At 46.4% G+C, this 20,314-nt stretch overlaps 1 protein-coding gene across 2 annotated transcripts in view; it reads left to right on the top strand.

Annotated features, from left to right (window-relative positions):
- PLEKHO2 (pleckstrin homology domain containing O2) overlaps positions 1–20,314 on the top strand; it is a 43,203-nt gene that overhangs the window by 3,143 nt on the left and 19,746 nt on the right. Inside the window, exons 2-3 of one of the 2 annotated variants that reach the window (XM_030576931.1) lie at positions 7,631–7,783; positions 16,312–16,428. In XM_030576931.1, coding sequence (XP_030432791.1) covers positions 7,631–7,783; positions 16,312–16,428 — 270 coding nt within the window. Of the gene's footprint in view, positions 1–7,630; positions 7,784–16,311; positions 16,429–20,314 lie in introns of those variants that run through there. The other variant, XM_030576932.1, reaches the window with a different exon arrangement.

The following is a 20,314-nucleotide window of genomic DNA, read 5'->3' as shown; positions in this document are numbered from 1 at the left end:
ACTTCAGAATTGGGCCACAGCACATGTTAAACCTTCAAGTTATGCCTTTCGCCCTCCCCCCTGCCCCTTTCATTTCAGTCTCGAAAACAGTGTAGCAAGGCCCAGGGTTTCTGAAAACTGGCAATGAAACAGTTGGGAGATTGCAGTGCAGCCCAAGTTGGTAGCGACTGAAAGTTGTTATTATCCACTGGCCTACATGAAATTAATCCAATCACAAAAGCCACCTTCCAGCTGGCAGCCTTCTTAGCTGTTTTGGTAAGCAGGCCGAAGCCCGAACGAGCGTGGATACTGAACCAGACCAAGAGGTGGTCACCCCTGTTCAGGAGTGAGACGCATTGGCAAGGTGCTGGGAGGACAGCTTTCACTCCTGCTGCCAAGGCTGCCCCTTCTGTGTGCTGATGACTTAAGTTTGCAGTTCCGCTCATGCTGCCTTAACACTTTGCAGGCCACTTTTTCAAAGACAGCCTCGAATCCTGCACCCACTGGTAATTGCAAATGCAGTTTCATGAGCACGATCAGCCATAGGCGGCAATGGTTAGAGTTAATTGTCTAGTTACCTGCTTTGCCATTAGAGTTTTGACAGAAAGCTAAATTAGAACACTTTGGCCTGCAGTATTGCATGTGCAAGATCAGAGGCCAAGTTGAGGTCCCTAGGGGAAAAAAATTGTTTTACCAGATGGCTCTAGGGCAGTGGTTCTCAACAAGGGGAACGCAGAGGTCTTACATCAACTCATCTAGATACTTGTCTAGTTTTACAAGAGGCTACATAAAAAGCACTAGCAAAGTCAGTACAACACTAAAATTTTATACTGTGCTATCTGCTATACACTGAAATGTAAGTACCCTATTTGTATTCCAATTGATTTATAATTATATGGTAAAAATGAGAAAGTCAGCAATGTTTCAGTAATAGTGAGCTGTGACATTTTTGTATTTTTATGTCTGATTTTGTAAGCAAGTAGTTTTTAAGTGAGGTGAAAGTTGCGGGTACGTAAGACAAATCAGACTCCTGGAAGAGGGACAGTTGTCTGGAAAGATTGAGCGCCTCTGCACTAGGGTATTCGTCAAAAGTAGAGTAGTTCTTGTTACAGGTGTACTTTTCATTAGTCATAGTTAGTTACAATTGCTGTATATCTGCTTTAAATGCGATTAGTGAAACTGAGCAAGGAACTTGAATACCTTATGTATAGTTAGTTCAGAAACCACCATAGTGATTAAACTTTTTTTTTCTCGGGAGAAATCATGGAATAGCAGGGTTGGAAGGGACCTCAGGAGGTCATCTAGTCCAACCCCTGCTCAAAGCTGGACCAATCCCCAACTAATGTCCACTGGGGTGGGATTATTTTGTGACTTTTTTTATTCCAGCAAAAACCCTCATGCAGACACAGTTATACCAAAAAAGAAATGAAACCTGTGGTTTTGTGAGCCTGAAGATACTGGGAGAGGCAGGAGCGAGGTTAGAGCTGGTTGTTTAAGTGTTTAAAAAATAAAAAGCCTCTGAAGTCTTACATCCTTGCTAAGATTTGTAATCATAAGTGTGTCCAAGTTGGACACATGAAACTCATGTTTCACTGCTAAAGTGGCCATAACATAAATTGCAGTAGTGAAATACTGAGCATATGTCCAGTTCTTGGTGTTGAGTCTCTTGACTCAAATTAGTGACAGAACAGCCAGATTTTTCTCTTACCCCATCAAATCTTGACAGATGTCAAAGGAGCTTCTCCTGATTTACACCAGTGTCAGAGGAGTATCTTGCAAAGGACACAAAGTATTTAGTACCTTCAACAGAAAAATACCAGCATGAACCAGAAGTGACACAGTCATCAGATGTGCCCAGTGATAGCAAGATTCCTTTGCTCTGGAATTTTTGTAACTGTATTTTGCTGCAATTAGTCTCTTCGCCTTATGCTCCTATGTGAACCACATACCAGGTGTGAGAGCACAGAGTGGAACTGGGGGCCCAGTCCTGCATTCCTTGCTCTGGCAAAGCTCCCATTAACATTATATGCTAATATCTCTTCTAGCATGAACCTGCTTCATTCCCACAAAAATAGTCCACAAAAAATGTCAGATGCTGTTTCTAAGCAGACCCTCCCCGTTTCACTGTAACAAACATGAATGTTGTTATGTTGACTTTTACACCTGTAACACGTTGCCTTTGCTCATTTTCACCTCTCTCTTGAGAAAGGATAAGACTAAAAGCCAGATCCTGGGCTTGTATAAACTGCTTCAGACTAGCTAAGGATCATGCCCAATGGGTTTGATTTTACATTCCTGGTACAGTCAAACCTCTTTAGGATCTGATCCTTGAGTTTGGTCAAGTTTCTCTCAATGCCAGGCTGAGGGAGGGGAGACTAAGAAGTGGAGCAAAGATGACCATACCCTGCACTAAGGCTGATCTAAATTCTGCCAGCTTGTGATGGCCCCCAGAGGACCTATTTGTGGGCTAGGGATTTCCAGAGTGCACCAACCCTGCCCGCTGCTTGAGACTTGCCGTGTACACCAGAGGGGCTGGGATGGGGCTAATGAAAGATGCCTTGTTTTGGCACCATCGTAGTGCCCAAGGAATGCTGAATTGAGCATCTGGTGTTTATGTTTTAGGAGAGGCCAGGGGGCTGGCTGGCAAGTTCAGGCCTAGATAATTTCCCCCCAAGTGTGCAGGGTGGGCATCTCTGCTCATGGATCTCCCTGCCTGCTTGGAAGGGAACTGGGGGCTGGCAGTCTCCACAGCACCATTCCACCACCTGTTTATGGGAGCCTGCTCTGTGGGGTAAGGATCGGTGCAGGCCCAGACTAGAAGGGTGCAGGGCTGACCTGGGGTTGGTGGGTGCCACATCATCATAGGCGCCAACTTACTCTGTTGCCGGTGGATGCTTGTGCCCCCTGCCCCTGGCCCCGCCCCCACTCCAACCCCTTCCCCAAATCCCTGCATCAACCCCGCCTCTTCCCCCAGCTTGCTGTGTTCCCCCTTTTCCCCCTTCCCTCCCTGTCTCGCGAAACAGCTGTTTCACGGCACAAGCGCTGGGAGGGAGGGGGGAGAAGCAGGGCGTGGCAGCACACTCGTGGAGGAGGCAGAGGTGAGCTGGGGCGGGGCCACGGGGAGCTGCTGGTGGGTGCTCAGCCTCCACTAATTTTTCTCCGTGGGTGCTCCAGGCCTGGAGTACCCATGGAGTCAGTGTCTATGCACATCATCTGCCAACATCATTCCCTAGGGACAATATCACAGCCCCAGGCTTTATTTCCTTTGCCCCATAAGCTGTTGGCACTGGGGAACCCTTCGGTAAAGGGGTGGGTCAAGTGTTCTGGCTCCACTGGACCACACAGACAGGGAGCGGGAGGTTGTGGTGCCACCAGCCAGACGCCAACCCTCCATGTGGATGGCTCCTGCTGAGCCCCTGGGCGATGCACGCATCCTAGAAGTTCTGCACAGTTTCGAGGCAGAACCATAGGTGGCTCATTCCATGGTGTGGACCAGATTTGTTCCCCTGAGTGATGTTAGCGGAAGCGCTGCAAAGGGGTCCTTACAGGGATCTTCCTCCCTCGTATTCCCTCCTTGTGGATTTCAGCATGGAGGGGTCAGTCTAACTCTAAACAAAAAGTCCTGATATGATAAAGGGGTACAGTGAATATCACTGAGCCTGAAACATTAAAGAACAAGTGGATCCACAGGGAGCGCACAGGATCAGGACTGGGCCTAAATATAAGCCATGAAAGAGTACGGACTGCACCACTTGAACTCCAACATCACTTTGCACATTCACCTCTTACAATATAAGCTTGATCAGGAAAATGAACTAAAACATGAGCGGTAACAGGGCCGGTAGGTTTCTAGGAGTATAAATTAACAGCTTACGTTTTTCCACTGAACATTTTTTATTTAAAACTACAGAAACAACAGGAATGGAGGAGTTTTCACTCTGCAGAGCTAAGTCAGGTCTATCACGTCCATCCCTGGATGTATTTCTTGACAGCATTTCTGCTGTCTGATGGGTTAAGTCGGGATCATGCACGTTTTAATATTCTCTTGGAAAAAAACTGTTAGAACTCTGAGATTTCTGTAAAATTAAGTGCTTGAGACTGACAGATTCTCCTCCCAGTGTAAATCCAGAGTGGCTCCAGTGAACCCAGCAGAATTACACCAGTGTAAAACTGCTGCAAGTGAGATTGGAATCAGGCCCAGGGACCTATGAATGACATTGAAAGGCGGCTCATTCAGGAAACCAGCATGTCTATATTTGTGCAGTAGCTGATGTTTCCTGGCAGATCACAACAGAACACAACTTCCTGACAACCTAAAAAGTTAGGTAAAACAAACGAACAAGAATTACAATACCACCTAATTTTCATGAAAAGCTTTGCATGTACTGCCATCCTGTATTGCAGCATTTTCAATTGCTATTTAGCGTGACCCAACTATCACAGGCAAATCTCGCTATAAATACATGTCAAGATACACAGTTTCTTAGTATTGACCTGCTCCAAAGCCATTCAAATTAATATTAGCCGTTCCGTTGACTTCAGTAGGCACTGGAATAAGGCCCTATATACACAACAACTCAGTCACTTTCTCCCCTTCTCTCTATTGGCGTGGCTGCCTTCCCTGCAGTTCCAGTTCAAACAAATGGCAGCTGCAATCCAAGGGTGTGTTCATTGTGTGTCAGATGCGTGGAAACAGATTCGTTACCAAGGCTCACATCATCTGACAGTGAACCTGACACTAAGTTTTTGGAACACCTCCTTCTACGCTCGCTCTATCTGTAATCAGTTCTGGCCATGGGACTATCTGGTTTTGATCTCCGTCATTGCACTCTGCATTTCCTCATTTGAAGGGGAAAAAAAATGGCCAAGTTACAGTGACTTTGATGAACCTCTTTCCTACAAGAAGAGTTTCATTTCGTAACTAACCAGGACCATACTGGGATGCGTTGGGATTCTGCCTTCATATTGCATGCTAATTTAGCATTGCTCAGAAGACCGCAAAGCTTCCATGATTTTTCTCAGACGGAACAAGCCTTTTGTCCCAACAGAGTTTGGAGGAAACTCAGCCTGTGTTTAAGGTGTCATTCTCCTGAAATACACTGGAGAATTCTGGGTCGGCTCCTGTTGCAGTCACGAGTTTGCTGATTGGCTGTTTACAGGGGAGTTGGCTCAGCTGAAGGTACAGTAAGGGATTCCAACTCTCTGCCTGTTCCTGCAGAAGAGACTCATAGAAGGGTCAGCGCTCCAACTGCAGCACAGATGAAACAGTGGGAAGCGCTGGGAAAGGATGGATTCTGTTTGTGTGGAAGCCTCATCTTCCATTGCAATGGCTATTCAAGAGCATGTCCTGAAGCTTAAAAAGAGCTTGTGCCTTAAGTGTTTTGTATTTAAGGAGGCTTTGCTGACCACAGACTCCCCCTCCTGGGTTTCTTTCTTCCATCTGAAAAGATTATTGGCACCAGATACATTTCAGTTTATTTTTTAAATCATGAGAGTAATTTCATCCCCGCATTGTAAGTGGATCTGGAAAACGATGGGTTCAAGAATGAAAAACTTGCATTCCTTGTGATTTCCCTAACTTGTGATTCGCCTCCATGTGCTGCAGTCAGAGCACCTGCAGTGAGCCCATGGCTGTGGGACCTGCTTCCTCCCCCAAATCCTGAGATATTTGGAGACAAACCCGAGACCTTCAAAAATTCCACTTCCCTCAAACCTGAGATTAAGTAGGAATAGTTCTGGATGGGGTACGTTGCTGTAACTGGTGTATGAACTCTTAGGACAAGTGACTGGGTTCTAAACCCACAGTCCTGATTCTGATCTCACAATGGTGGGAATCAGGAATAACGTCACTGTGGTGAATGGAAGGCCGCACTTGTGTGTGGGAGATGAGAATCAGGCCCTGTAGCTCTGGAGCAGAGCAGGTCTGTGTCTGATAAACCCATGCAGCCAGCAGTTGTCTGTGAGCGTCTGCATGTCTAAGTTGTGTCTCATGCTGATGGAAACTAAGACCAGCCCGGGGAGTAAGTGAAAAAGGTCTGTTATTGTAGAGCAGGGACTAGAGAAAGGAAACTGATTTGTCCACCAGTGTTTTGTTAAACGCCAAGGCCCTGAAACAAAGCGGGGCTGCACAGCCAACACTTGGACATTGATTTTGCTCTTTTACAATCTCTGCTCCTTTGCATGTACTTACAACCCCATCTTCCCACATTTTCAATGCCAGGACTCAGGCTGACTGGGAGGTTTCCCTAGCGCCATCTTCCCTAAAGCAGGGTATTGTCTTTGCAGCATATTCCACTGGGGACTGGCACTGGGAGAGTGCACAACCCCAGCCCCATGGAGGACTTCCATGATGCCAGGGGGATAGCTGGCCTTCCGCCCCTTCCCTATGGGCCGGGGGGGATGTGTGTGCAGTGGATGCTCTCAGGATGATCCAGGCCCTAGCATCCGCGCCAGCACTGAATTGGAGGTTTGGAAAAGGTGGCTGTGGAGAGGCAAGGACTGGCAGTTAGATGAAGATGGGACAGGTGAGGGGGACACAGAAAACTGCTTGCAACCACTATAAATGTCTCAAATAAAAGGAACTGTTGCTTTAAACTTCCTTCTTTTCCTGCTAGTCCTTTCCACTCAAGTTAAAATCAGCACGCTACAGAAGTGAGTCTGAATGTAGGGACTGAGCTGGTGTGAGGAACAACAGACCGCAGAGAGCCAGGCCCTTGTTCCTGGTGCCCTTGCGTCACCCGGTGCAGTTCAGCCTAGCACTGTTAATACGCAAGTCTCTGAATGCTGTATCCAGCATTACAGAGAGGCCCAGAATTCTCCAGGTCACAGCAGTGCAGCCCACAGCTGACAGCATCATGTGTATGGAAGAAACGGCCAAGCTTCCGGGAGAAAAACTGGGCCTGGAGAAACTGCCTAAGAGCAGCTCTGGGCTGGATCCTGGGAGCTGCGGCATTGACTACAATGGGAGCAGGAGTAAGCCCAGGAGATTCTCCAAGTTTCCTAGAGTGGGTTAAGAACATAGCAGAGTTGAACTCCAGCCAACAACATCTTGAGATGTGGGTGTTGTTTTTCAAATGCTGTGGTGCAGGGAGCCCCGTGACCGTGGGAATTTAAAAAGGGGCCCAGGAGAGCAGCGATAAGGAAAACCCCAGCAGTGCAGCTATGCCACTGTGTTGAAAGTGCGGAGAGCGCCTCCGGGGGGCTAACAAGGGGTGTGGTGGCAGAGGCAGCCTTAGCTTCTGCCAGCTCCCTCCTGAGGCATTGGTTCTGGAGTCCATTCTGCCGAGCCCCTCCCCGAGGTGGAAGCTGCATGAGAGGATCTTGCCCGAGTTGTCCTTTCCCTGCAAGGTGAAAGCCTGACCCCGACCTTTTTCTTCAGAGTTAGTGAACGGTGGGGAGTGAACATCCCTGGCCAGATTGTGACTCCCGGTGAGAGACATGCATGGCAAAGAGGACCTGCCAAGCTCGAGCAAAGGGATTGTAAGAGCACATGTGGGCCCTACGTCCTGCCAGTGGCCTCAGTGCGAGGGTTGGGGGGCCCAGCACCTCTCCTCAGCAGGCCCTTTGGAATACGTAGCTACTGCTGCCTAGGTCTGAAAAGTGCAATTGACAGTAATCTTCCTTCCCTTTGCTTTTTGTGTTGTCTTTGCAGGGTGTGAAAGAAGAGGTCACAGAGAAACCAAAATGTGCTCCGACCGCAGACAAAGCTGGCTGGATTAAGAAAAGCAGTGGAGGGCTTTTGGGATTATGGAAAGATCGTTACATCCTGTTATGTAAAACTCAGCTACTGGTATATGAAGATGAGGTACGGTTTGCTCAGGCTTTCCTGAATAAGGGCCCTATCCTGCATGGTGCGGAATGGGATCAGGCCCTTAGTCGACACTGGATATTTGTCCTTCACCCTTTCTTCCAGTTCATTTAGTCCCATTCAGTTTGTCAAGAAAAATCCTGGAAGGTTAAATGCAATAGAGAGGAGACAGCTGGTGCATTTTAGAGTATACTTTATATTATAAATATTTGCACTCATAACAAGAAACTGCCAATGCTATTGCCAAATTTGGAAAAAAAGATATTCTATAAGAAACGGAGCAGAATATCAATTTGGGAGCAGTGGGAAGGAGTGAGGGACATGGATTTTTTTTGCTGTTTAAATTATAAAACTGAATTGCAACAGGCTGACTTCCCACCTGCTACTCAAGTGAATGACACAGCCTTGCAGCTGTTTGGCAGCCTTCAAATATCTGGCCTGCAACGTTTCAGTCTCTTCAGGGTTTTGCTTACCCATTCATGGGCATGGAGTGTGTTTGTGAGCATTTGTATTGGTCCTTAAATGCAGACACAAGGCAGATTTTACTTGGCTTTTCCTTCTATTTGATCAAAAGCAGGACTAAACGGCATTGGAGTAGGACCCGTTCCTTCAGCCTTACTCCCGGGAGCCCTTCTACGCACTTCACTGGGATTACTTACATGCAAAAAGTTAGAGAGCCAGGCTCTAGTTTAATACTCTTTTCAGTCAACCGAGAAGTAAGAGCCAAATGAAATTTTCCTCACATCTGCATTCAATGAGGATTATAAATGCATGAAAATATAGGGCCCAGTCCTGCAGGGCTTCAGTGAGACTGCATGCATGAGTAAAGATTTCTAGGATCAGGCTCCATGATTTCATTGGTATTTCCTGCGTGAGCAAGATTTTGCAGGACCAGGCCCAGAAGTGTGAGAAAATTGTAATGCAAAGCACATAAATAAAGTTTGTGTGTTCTGTGTCAGGGCCACCAGAATGGGGAAATATTTCACCAGTTACATTATTGTGATGATTTGAGGAAGAGCAACCCTTGAAAAATACTTTTGGTTTCCCCCACAATGTGCTACCTGATGGAGAAGGTTTGACACAAATCAGTCAAGTCAAATGCCACTGGGTGCGCCCCCCTGGCCATCGCCATTTCCCCTTTGAGGCCATTTGTTCTGAGCAGAGCTGGGAAGAAAATAGAAATCCCCTCATGCAAAAAATTACATGTTTTTCAAAGATTGTTCATCCCAAACTGGGACCCAAAGTCAAAAATGCAAGATAATTCATGGGAAGGGATTTCCTGAAAAACACCCATTTTGAGAGAGCCAAACCTGAATTTTTTGGCTTGCTGGAGGCCAAGTACCCCGTTTTCTGCCTCCCTCCCAAGTCTCGCTGCAGTCCCCCAGAAAGGCTCTTGGCAGCTTCACTCTCTCCCTGCAAGCAGAAAGGGAAATTGCCAGGAGCCTTCCAGGAGGGCAGCTGGGGGAGCCTGATGGAAAAATCAAAAGTTGTTCAGCAAAATCAAAATTTTCCCATGCGAAAATGGCATTTTCCACCAGAAATCCATCCTGATGGGAAATTTCCAGCTAGGTCTGAAACTGCCAGCACCATGAAGTGCTTTTATGAGCATTTAAACGAGGAGTCGAAATAAAACGCTCGATAGCTGCCAGAGAGTTAGACACAAGTTTATTAGCTTGGGTGTAGGGGGAGTAACTAGACCTGCAGCGCTGTTGCAAGACCCGGGACCAATCCTGTAAATTACTGGGTCTCTCCTGCGAGCTGCCAAGTACCCGGACTGCTGTAGACTCCAGCTGAAGTTTCAAGTGCTCAGAATCACACAGATTCAGGGCTATAAAGAAGACATGGGCTTGTAAAAGGGGACACCTTTGAAAACTAGATATATTGAGGTTTTTATCTTCACAGAAGGAAATGAGGCATTTTAAAGTCAGATTAATCTCCACAGATGTTCAGGGGAAAGAAAACCCCTAGTCATTTAAAGAGGTATTTTATTTTCTCAACAGGGAAAAAAGGACATTTATAACAACCAGGCACAATATTTTCTGGCTGTGGTAACATCCTGTAATAAATTGCATCTGTCACCTTGGCTACCGGGCTCGTCCCACTATTGGAAATACAGGGCCATGGTAATATCTATAGGCTATTAAAGTGGCATATATTGAAGAAGTGTATCTTAGGAGTGGAAATTCTAGGAAGTTACGTGGTAATGTAATAAGACAGCATATGCTTGTGCAGATTTGCTGCCGGGGTACTGAAGGAAATGGCTCTTTTTAGTGAGGCGCTTATTAAAAGGTCCCCATCACTGTAATATCTGAGTCACTTCATGTCTTCATCTCCACAGCAACCCAGCAAGGTAGGGAAGTGGTATTAGAGAAATGAAAATGATTTGCTCAAGATCGCACAAGAAGTCTGTGGCACAGGGAGAACTGATCTGCTGCTGCTCAGTGCCCAACCTGAACCCCATGACCATCCTACATCCCTTTCCAGTATCTCTCGCTGCAGGCCGAAAGAGGAATACAGCTTCTGTTGCTCTTTTGAGAATAAAATAGTTTTAAATGGGATTGCTTGTGCTTTTGAAAGGTTGGGGTTAATAGCCTGAGGAAGTGAAGGCCTCTCCTTACACGAAGGCCAGGTATAGCCTACGCAACATGGTAGTGCATGGTTCCATCCTAATGTGTCCCAAGCCTGACCCGAACACGTGAGGTGAGAGGTCAGCTTCAGAGGCCTCTCTGCTGAGACTCCTGGCAAGGGTAGAGTTTTAGGATAGGCATGGCTGCCTGTGAAGCAGTGGACCAGGCCCCACCACTTCACTGGACTTCAGCCAGTGACCAAGAGGCAAAAGGCAGCACATCCTTTTACAAGCCTCCCAACCTATCCAACCTTAATGAATCGGTGTCAGTAGAGGGCCAGGTGTTCTAATGCTGGCCCCAAACAGTTGCTTTATTTGTAGGTCCAGATGCCACTCTTGTTTTTCTGAGTGCACAAGTGTGCAAGCTGTACATGGAAACATTCATGTGTACAAAGTTTGTGCATACACAGTTGGAGGCAAAGCTAAGAGCAGCTGAAAATCTAGCCACATCATACTGTGTCACTGAAAAATATAGCATAAAACTAGCACAAATACTGTGTTAGCATCACTTGTGGTTATCTTCTATTGATTGAGATTTGGCAGTTAGGACTTGCCAGTCCACTTTGAAACATGTTCATCCTCTCTTAGCCAGGCTTTAGGGTTGTTTTATAGGGTTGCTGTCTTCCAAAGGCAAACGGTAATTGGCTACCAGCAGATGGTTGGTGAAAATCTCAGGTACCTTTAATATGTTTCAAACTTCCTTCAGTTGATGTGGTATGAAGTTAGGGGTATTTCCTATGTCCCATTTTGGCTTCATCTACATTACCCCACAGCCTGACTTCCACATGAACTCAGACTGTGCTACCTGAGATACATTCATAGTATGTATGTTGCACACATAACAACCGTAACTTTGCCTGCACACAGACCCATACAATACATACACATACATGGCACTCACATTCTCAGGGAGCTGCTCAGATATTACAATGATAAACATGGTATAAAAGCATATATAGAATAGAGTTGTTATGAAATAATAATTCTGCCTGTCTTCAAGAGAAATGTGTATCTTGGCCAGAATGAAAATGAAACTCAGAATTACAAAGGATATCTGAAGAACAAAGACTCCTGTACAGAAGGAGGTTAAACATATAAGTTGGTGCAGTCCCAGTACAAATTAGACAGTATCACTCAGTCTTGAAATTACCTCTGATCCTTTTTTGTACAAAGTAACAGAACTAATGTAAAAAGTTGGTTAGTTATGTTATTAAATGTATATCACTTAAGGCATCAAGGAACATAATCTAGCGTGTAAAGAACAGGACTAGAGGTCAGGGCATCTGGATTCTATCTCTGGTTCTGCAATACACTTCCTGTGTGACCTTGGTCAAGTGCTTACCATCTCTGCCTGCATTTCCTCTTTTTGTAAAGTGGAGATAATGTATTCCCTACTTCAAGGCTTAATTAATTAAATTACTTGGAGATCCTCAGAAACAGAAATTATTATTACAGCCAATTTAGACATAGCACATTTGGGGCTGGTCAAACATTTTCAATCAAAACTTTTTTTAAAAATGGAAAATGGCATTTTCAGGTTGATGAGAATTTTTATGCAAAGTGACAACTTTCATAGAAAATACTTGATTATGTTAGAAAAACATAAAATTAAATCCCCCCAAATTTTGTCATTTTTAGGGTTTCAGCAATTTTCAGTCAAATATTCTTGACTGCCAAACACAACAAAATTTCAGTTTTGGGTTTTTCAACATTCAAAATTTTGTGTGTGTGTGTGTGGGTGGCAGCCTTCCATTTTTCACCTAGCTGTACCCACATGATTTTTAAACAGTCACTGCTTTGAACACATGTATTAATATGTAAAAGTATCCTAGTGTGAATAACTTTCTGCCTAAGGCCCCAATCCAGCAAAGCATTTAAAGTTACGTGTGCTTAAGCAGTCAGCAGTCAAGTTGTCTACTACCTGAATAATCAATTAATTTATTTTCTTGCTGCAAGTTACACATATGCTTAATTGTGTTCTTGCATCAGGGTTTTAAGTGTCTTATTAATGCCCCTAACCCTAGCCAATGCAAATGTGGGGGGAGGGGTAGCTCAGTGGTTTGAGCATTGGCCTGCTAAACCCAGGGTTGTGAGTTCAATCCTTGACGGAGTCATTTAGGGATCTGGGGCAAAAATCTGTCTGGGGATTGGTCCTACTTTGAGCAGGGGGTTGGACTAGGTGACCTCCTGAGGTCCCTTCTAACCCTGGTATTCTACAATTGTCTATGAAAAATCATCCTCTAACACATGTCAAGCAAAAGGAGGAGTAAATAAATTTCACCCTCTCGCTGTCACCTCTCAACAGTTATGTGTAATGCTCCTGGACCAATAGCTGAACAATATTTGAAATGTCATGGGACACCCCCAAACAGCTGTGCTACAATATAAAGGGAAACCCTTGACTGCAGACTAAGACAGCTGCTGAATTAAAACATTGTATCTTAGTACAACACAAAATGATTTTTGTAACTCCCCTGTGACAGGAGAGAAAACCAGAACCCAAGCAGGTGTGGGACAGACTGACAAGTCTCATTTATAAGAGCAGGTCTCCAGAGCTGGCTGATCCTGAAAGGTGCTGAGCGTATATCACTGCCACAAGGTCCTAGGGACATGCTGGCACTCAGCACATCTCAGAGTCAGGCCCTTCAGTTCTGGATTTCTGCTGTGGACATTAGATAGATAGGATCTCCTTGTGACCTGGCTGGACAGAGAACAAAGGGCAGCTGCTTGCCATTGGTAAACTGTCACATTTACACACACAAGTCACAGTAAGACATAAGACACAGTCCAAGCCTAGAATCTTCCTTGGCCTCTTGTATAGAGTTTCCTCCTTCATATTGGTCCAGGCCACCCTTTTCTTCCCCTCTCTAGAGGGGGTAATTTACTTGGGAAACTCCAGTTTCTGAAATCTTCTCTCCCGCCTGGGGGCATGGCCTAGAAATCAGGCCTGTGCCCTAGGACAGGGCCTGTACTCAGAGTGTCAGCCCTTGCGCAGGCCTCTGCGTCCCCCATTGGTACTGCGCCAGAGGCGGACGTGTCGTCACTTATTCCCTGGCTGTGCCTAAGCCCCAACTCCTCCCCCCAGGGAAATAGTGAAGGTTAAATGCTGCAGTGACCAGTTCTGGATAGTGGAGGGGGGTGATGTCCATTGTAGAGCTTCTGGTCCCTCACCTGCCATGCCTTCCGCTCTCTCAAAACCATCAGAGCCACCAATTATTCTTAAAAAGAATGTGGAGTACTTGTGGCACCTTAGAGACTAACACATTTATTTGAGCATCAGCTTTTGTGGGCTAAAGCCCACTTCATCAGATGCATGGAGTGGAAAATACAGTAGGAAGATATATAGATATATATATATACAGAGAACATGAAAAAATGGGTGTTGCCATACTAACTGTAACAAGAGTAATTAATTAAGGTGGGCTGTTATCAACAGGAGAAAAAAAACTTTTCTAGTGATAATCAGGATGGCCCATTTCCAACAGGTGACAAGAAGGTGTGAGTAACAGTAGGGGGGAAATTAGCACGGGGAAATAGGTTTTACTTTGTGTAATGACCCATCCACTCCCAGTCTTTAGACAGGAGAAGGGCTTCTGTGGGATCTGGGGGAGGGTGCCTGTCAAATCCTTTAGGCAGGAAAGAAGGGGTGGAGAGCTGAGGAGGATTAAATGGCCCTTAGAAACATGCTGCGAGCACAGCTGCTGGCACAGAGGAGAGCCGGACCTACTGCCAACAGGCTTTTTGAGCAAACTGCCCCACAAAGCTCTGCCAATCCATCTTGGTCCTCACCCACCACAGACTTGCACAGAGAGGAGACTAACTGGGTGGCAATTTTATGATGTGGGCAACTCGTCTCTAACAACCAAGCTGAAGATCACCCAGCATATAGGCACATGTGTTTGACCTCACTCTCCTCTGTCATTTGCTGGCTTGTAAGGATTATTAAATGTTCTATTTCCATCCCTTACATGTTTGTAATTATATGGCAAGGAAAGGCTGCGTGAGCCCTGTGTCAGAATGCATCCCATCTACACAGAGGGCTTGATCCAGTGCTTAGTTTGTGCCAGGTTTGCCAGGGCTGAGTCCCAGCACCTCTGGGCGTGGCAGTTCATAGCCCCAGCACCTCTGGGCTTGCTGCATCAGTTATGAATGTACAAAAAAATTGCTTGAGGCCTGACACCAATTCCATTACAAATTAAGCACTGACTTGATCCTGCATTTTTGGAGTGAGTTGGTTTCAGTGTGAGCAGGAGCTGCACATCAGACACTGATGCAAATGCTCCCAGTTCTCCCCTCACACTCTCCTCTTCTGTTTAAAATGGAAATAAATACTACTTTAATTACAAAAAATCCAAACCTAAGTTAGGTCCAGGCAACTTTGCGTTGCCCGCACCCTGCTCTGCATCCCAGCACTGCAGCTGGGGCCTCCTCTGCAGATATAATGCAATGAAAGAAATTGCAACACAGACAGAGCTGGCCCCCATGACTTAAATGTCGGATGGTAAACCAAGGAAATTCCCCTCAGCTCACTTCCTTGTGACCGTTCCCTGCCTCTAACTGTTCAGTGACTTCCTGGCTAGAACATGCAGCCCACAGCCTACACTCCTCCTCCGCACTGTTTCCCTGGTGTTTGCTAATCACTGACAGAGGCAGGTCTGAGCCACAAAGTTTGGAGCGGAGACCGAACCCACAATTTGGGGGTGCTCACAGCTGGAGTTTTAGTGTGCGACAGATAGGGCCTGATCCCTACCTTCCATAAAGTCCATGGGAGTTGGCAGCCGAGTCCCAGTCAGAGCCCATGTCTAAGCGGAACACCCCTTGGTTCACATCTCAGAGACCTCTGTGTTGCTTCTTCGCTCTCTCCCCTTCTGTGAATGTCCTGATGCGCTGCCTCCAGAGGCTGCTGTTTGCCTCTTATGTGGCTTCAGGGTTTGCAACACTAATGTGAGAGATTAATATGTATGAACACTGAGCTAATTGTGAGCTCTTCCAGGCAGGGACCCACCCCCCAGCTATGTGTTTGTACAACACCTTGCACAGTGGGGCCCAAATGAGATATAAATACATAATAATATTCTCTGTGTGTTACACTGTGTTCCCTACCAAATGGAGCAGTTGAAAACGATGCTGTTTCTGTGTAACTGCGCTGAACCAGGACAATGTGTGCATGAAATTTTAGCTATGTCATTCGGAAGAATGGGCCGAGTGGGTCTGATTGAAAACATCATGGACTTCAGGGGCATTACCCCAGGGATGGGTAGGCCCCAGCAAGGCACTGGCAGTGGTAGTGCTGCTTTCTTTGTAAGAAAATAATTCTGTTTGACAGCTCAAACTTGCAGACAGAAAAGTGCTTAAACAACCTACTGCCATCACTGACCTTGTTCTTATTGAGGGGAAAGGTGACCCAAGCCCGCAGCACAAGAGATCCTGGAGATCTTGTCCCTGTTCTGCCAGACTCCCTGTGTGATCCTGAGTAGTCACGGTCTGTGCCTCAGTTTCCCCATATGCAAAACAGGGATAACATTTACCTAACGCACTGGAGGACTGTGAGGCTAAGTTAAGGCTTGTAAAGCACTGTGAGATCATGATAGAAAGCACTACACAAGTGCAAAGTTTTGTTAATTCTGCTCAGAGCAACAAGAGTCATGGGAGCTAATTCCTCTACTGAATGCCATACAGCCTATAGAGCAGCGGATTTTCTTCCATGAGGCATTTGCTTGAGTTATGGAGGTTTGGTGCCTGCGTAACTATAATTGCACATGGATTGTTTTAAAGGAAAAAATGCATTGGGGAGACATAAAGGTGGGATGAGACTGCAGAGGTTGTTGGTATGCATTTGACTTAGAGGTGTCATGTTACAGATAAAGGTTTTCTTTCCCCTTCTCTCCCCGCTCTGCAGGAGGAACAGAAATGCTTAGAAACGGTGGAACTGGAGAGCTATGAGAAGTGCCAAGATTTGCGTGCTCTCTTGAAAAGGAAAAACCGTTTCATTTTAATTCGATCCCCGGGTAAGAAGGTAGGATTATCCTTCTCTTCCCCTTAAACTCCACTGCCTACTGAAGTATCTGTGTATATGTGCCTAGACACCTAAGGGCACCAGAATTCTCATTCTGATTTTGCAGTGATTTACAGTAATGAACTGGCTAATATGTGTATCTGTCATCACTGCCCTGGCCTGTCCCTCCATCTCGGCTCTGCTGTGCCTCATAGATCCTAGAATGCTAACAAACAAGCGCAATTCTCCCTTTAATGAAATATAGACCTGTGCTTTTGGAGCGGGAGGCTCTGAGGTTCATCCCCAAGGCAGCAGGGATTTTCTGAATAGCAAAGGAACAACCATAAAGTGGCTGTGAACTCTTTACAAGTGGCGGGGAGGATGGAATGCCCTATTCTCATGTGGCAGCAAGAGCGGGGAGGAATTCTGTCTTCACAGCTACTTTCCCTCCAGAGAAGTATTTCCTCATTAATTTTTCAGCTTCAGAGAGTTCTGTCCTTCTGTCACAGATACTGTTTCATCAGTGGAGAATGAAAAAACCTGCTTCTTTCTGCACCCATCTGTTCTCCTCTGGGTCCTGATTTAGGACAGCACTTAAGTTAAACATGTACTCGAGTCCCATTGAAGTCAGTGAGTGTTATATGGGAAAGAGTGTGGCTGAGTGGCTAGATCATTGGACCAGGACTCTGGTAACCTGGGTTCTATTCCTGGCTCTGACCTTCTGAATGACTTTGGGCAAGTCATGTCTACCCCCCGTGCCTCAGTTTCCCCTTGTGTAAAATGGGAATAGTGATACTGATCTCCTTGGAGAGCTAGTGTTATTTTAGGAAATCCCCCAAACTCTAGCACCTTGGGTTTCTGGGTCACCATTTGGTTACACCCAAAACCGAAAATCAGTGCCTTTATAAATGTACTATAGCACTGAGCCACAGGGTTAAACCCTGCTTACCTCGCTCACCCACACAGCCTGGCCACTTTCAACGGAACACTGTTGTGAGCCAGAAGAGCAGGATTGTGCCCCTTGTTTTGACAGTCGTGTGTCATAAACAACTCAGCTAGCCATTTTGTCCTAACATTTGATTCAGCAGAATTCTCTGAAGCCCACGATGTGTTTATTTGATTTATGAGGAGTGATTGTTTTACAGCACTGCTCGCTACTGGTTCTGCTTGGGGGTTTACCATGATTCCCGAGTTACAGGCTGCATAGTTAAACATCTTTATGGGATAGAACTTTGCAGTCATAGAAATGTAGGGCTGGAAGAGACCTTCAGAGGCCAACTCCAGCCCCCTGCACTGAGGCAGGACCAAGTACACCTAAACCATCCCTGACAAGCGTTTGTCCAAACTGTTCTTACACACTTCCAGTGATGGGAATACCACAACCTCCCTTGGAAACCTGCTCCAGAACTTAGCTATCCTTAGAGTTAGGAAGTTTTTCCTAATAGCTAACCTAAATCTCCCTTGCTGGAGATTAAGCCCATTACTTGTCCTATCCTCACCAGGGCCGGATTAACCTTTTGTGGGCCCTGGCACCAAACATATTTGTGGGCCCCTTTGTAGTCACTGTGGGCTCCAAGTGTGGGCCTGGTGTGGCACTGAATCTCAGAGACATTTTTCATTTTGATCACCACACCTCTACGTGGCTATATGCATTGCCATACACAGTTCCCTCAGCCCCTAGTATTTCTTATTGAGCTTTACCCATGTGGGTTTACCAGTGTCCACAGTGAGCAGAACTTTCATAGTGATCAAGGAAACTCCCCACAGATTTATCTCCTTCATTCAGATCTTCTCTAACCATGTCTCCTGTACTCCCCTATGTCACCAGTCACTGCATGTGGTCCTAGTCTCAGCTCAGAGTTCTAAAGCCAGCAGATACCTGATCAGTTCTGACAGATCCCTCCCTCAGCACCCATCCTGCCATGTGAGCAAGCCACCTGCAAACACCATTTCCCCAAAGTGAGGACTTAGCCCTTGGGAATCTGAAGACACCAGCCTTTCTCCCTATACTGTCATCTACATGCTAGTCTACTGCCTGGTCACCACCACCTCTCCCAATGCTTGTTTCCTTTCTACTTTGGACATCACAACCAGCTGGAAGCTCCCTCTGCAAGCCTGACCTGCTTCCTCCTTCCCTGCTCTCCTTGACATTCCTTTCCTACTGGTGACCTCTGTTCCTTGAGGTTAACTCCAGTGTCTTTATCTGCTCTAGCTTAATGGCCCCCTGTAGTCACAGAGCCACTTGTAGCTTCTCTGGCCAACTGCCAGAGGCCAGCCTTAGACAGCTGCAGCTACTAGCTGCAGGAGGGGTGACAATTCCAAGGCTGAGCATGCTTGAACCTTGCAAGGGCAGCACTAGGGACTCTAAATCCTCAGCGCTGGCCCTAGGCAGCTGCAGACTCTGGAGAACAGTTGATCAGGGTCCTCTTTATAACAGCCATTAACATATTTGAAGACGGTTAACTGAGGGGGAACCTGTCTTCTTTTCTCAGGACTAAACATGCCCAGGTTTTTTTTAAACTTTTCCTCCCATCTCAGGTTTTCTAAACCTTTGATCACTTTTGTTGGTCTCCTCTGGACTCTCTCCAATTTATCCACATTTCCTAAAGTGTGTCACCAAAAATTGCACACCGTATTCCAGCTAAGGCCTCACCAGTGCCATGTATAATGGGCAATTATCTCTTGTGTCTTAATATGACACTCCTGTTAATACACCCCATAAATAAATTAGCCTTTTTTGCAAGTGCATCACATTGTTAACACATATTCAATTTGTGATCCACTATAACCTTTTCACCAGTACTACCACTTAGTTATTCCCCGTTGTGTAGGTGTGGGCTGGGGGTGCAGGCTCTGGGGTGGGGCTGAAGGGTTTAGGGTGCAGGAAGAGGTTCCGGATGGAGGGTGGGTAGTGGCTCAGTGTTGGGGCAGGGGATTGGGACACAGGGTTGGGGCGCAGACTTACATATGGCGGCTCCCGGTCAGCAGTGCAGCCGGGGTGCAGAGGCAGGCTTTGCGCCTGTCCTGGCACCATGGACCACGCTGTGCCTGAAGCGGCCAGCAGCAGCTCCGGCTCCTCAGCGGAGGCGCACAAGCGGCTCAGTGTGGCTCTCGCCCACAGGCACTGCCCCCCCCAGCTCCCATGGGACAGTTCCTGGCCAGTGTGAGTGTGGAGCTGGTACTTGGGGTAGGGGCAGTGTGCAGAGCCCAAGTACCAGCTCCACACAAGGTGCCATGCACAGCCTGTTACGCGCCGATCACCCATTCGCTGGGTCCCATTAGATACTTTGGGCCATTCATTTTTAAGCCGAACTCCCAGCTGCAGTCAATGGAGAGAAGTCTGCTTAGAAATGACAGGCCCAATAGGAACCTTGTGTACGTTGCTTGGATAGTAAAGGATCAAATCCTGCTCAGTTTACTCATGCAAGGAGCGGCATACGTTTCAGCGGCACTGCGCACATACATATGGGCACAAGATGTGACCACAGATGATTTCCACTCCCTCAACCCACCCCTGAAGGTTAACTTCACCTTTTCAAAGCACTGGCCCCATGACAGCCATCCCCCTGTTCCACTGCCCTATATAATACAAGGCCACTCTGTGACATTATTGACATGAATGTGACCAAACTCATCACTGTTTATGTCAGTAATGTCACACCCTCACTAAACGGAGACCCAGAGAGAGACCACTTGTTAATAAGACCATTTTGATACATGAAAAGTTCACTGTCTGTAGCGTTTTTTAACTCCTTTGGCTGTGACACTAGGGAAGGTGTTGACACACAACGTACTTTCACAGATGTCAGAACAGACTTCCTTGAGCAGGCCAATGTACACAACTGTTGTCCTGCTGTTTTGAAATTGCAGCTGTGGCGATAGTTATCAACAAAACATTTTCCATTTG

The sequence above is a fragment of the Gopherus evgoodei genome, chromosome 10 (genome assembly GCF_007399415.2).
Source record: "Gopherus evgoodei ecotype Sinaloan lineage chromosome 10, rGopEvg1_v1.p, whole genome shotgun sequence".
NCBI lineage: Eukaryota > Metazoa > Chordata > Testudines > Testudinidae > Gopherus > Gopherus evgoodei.
This window is presented reverse-complemented; position numbering and strand designations above follow the sequence as displayed.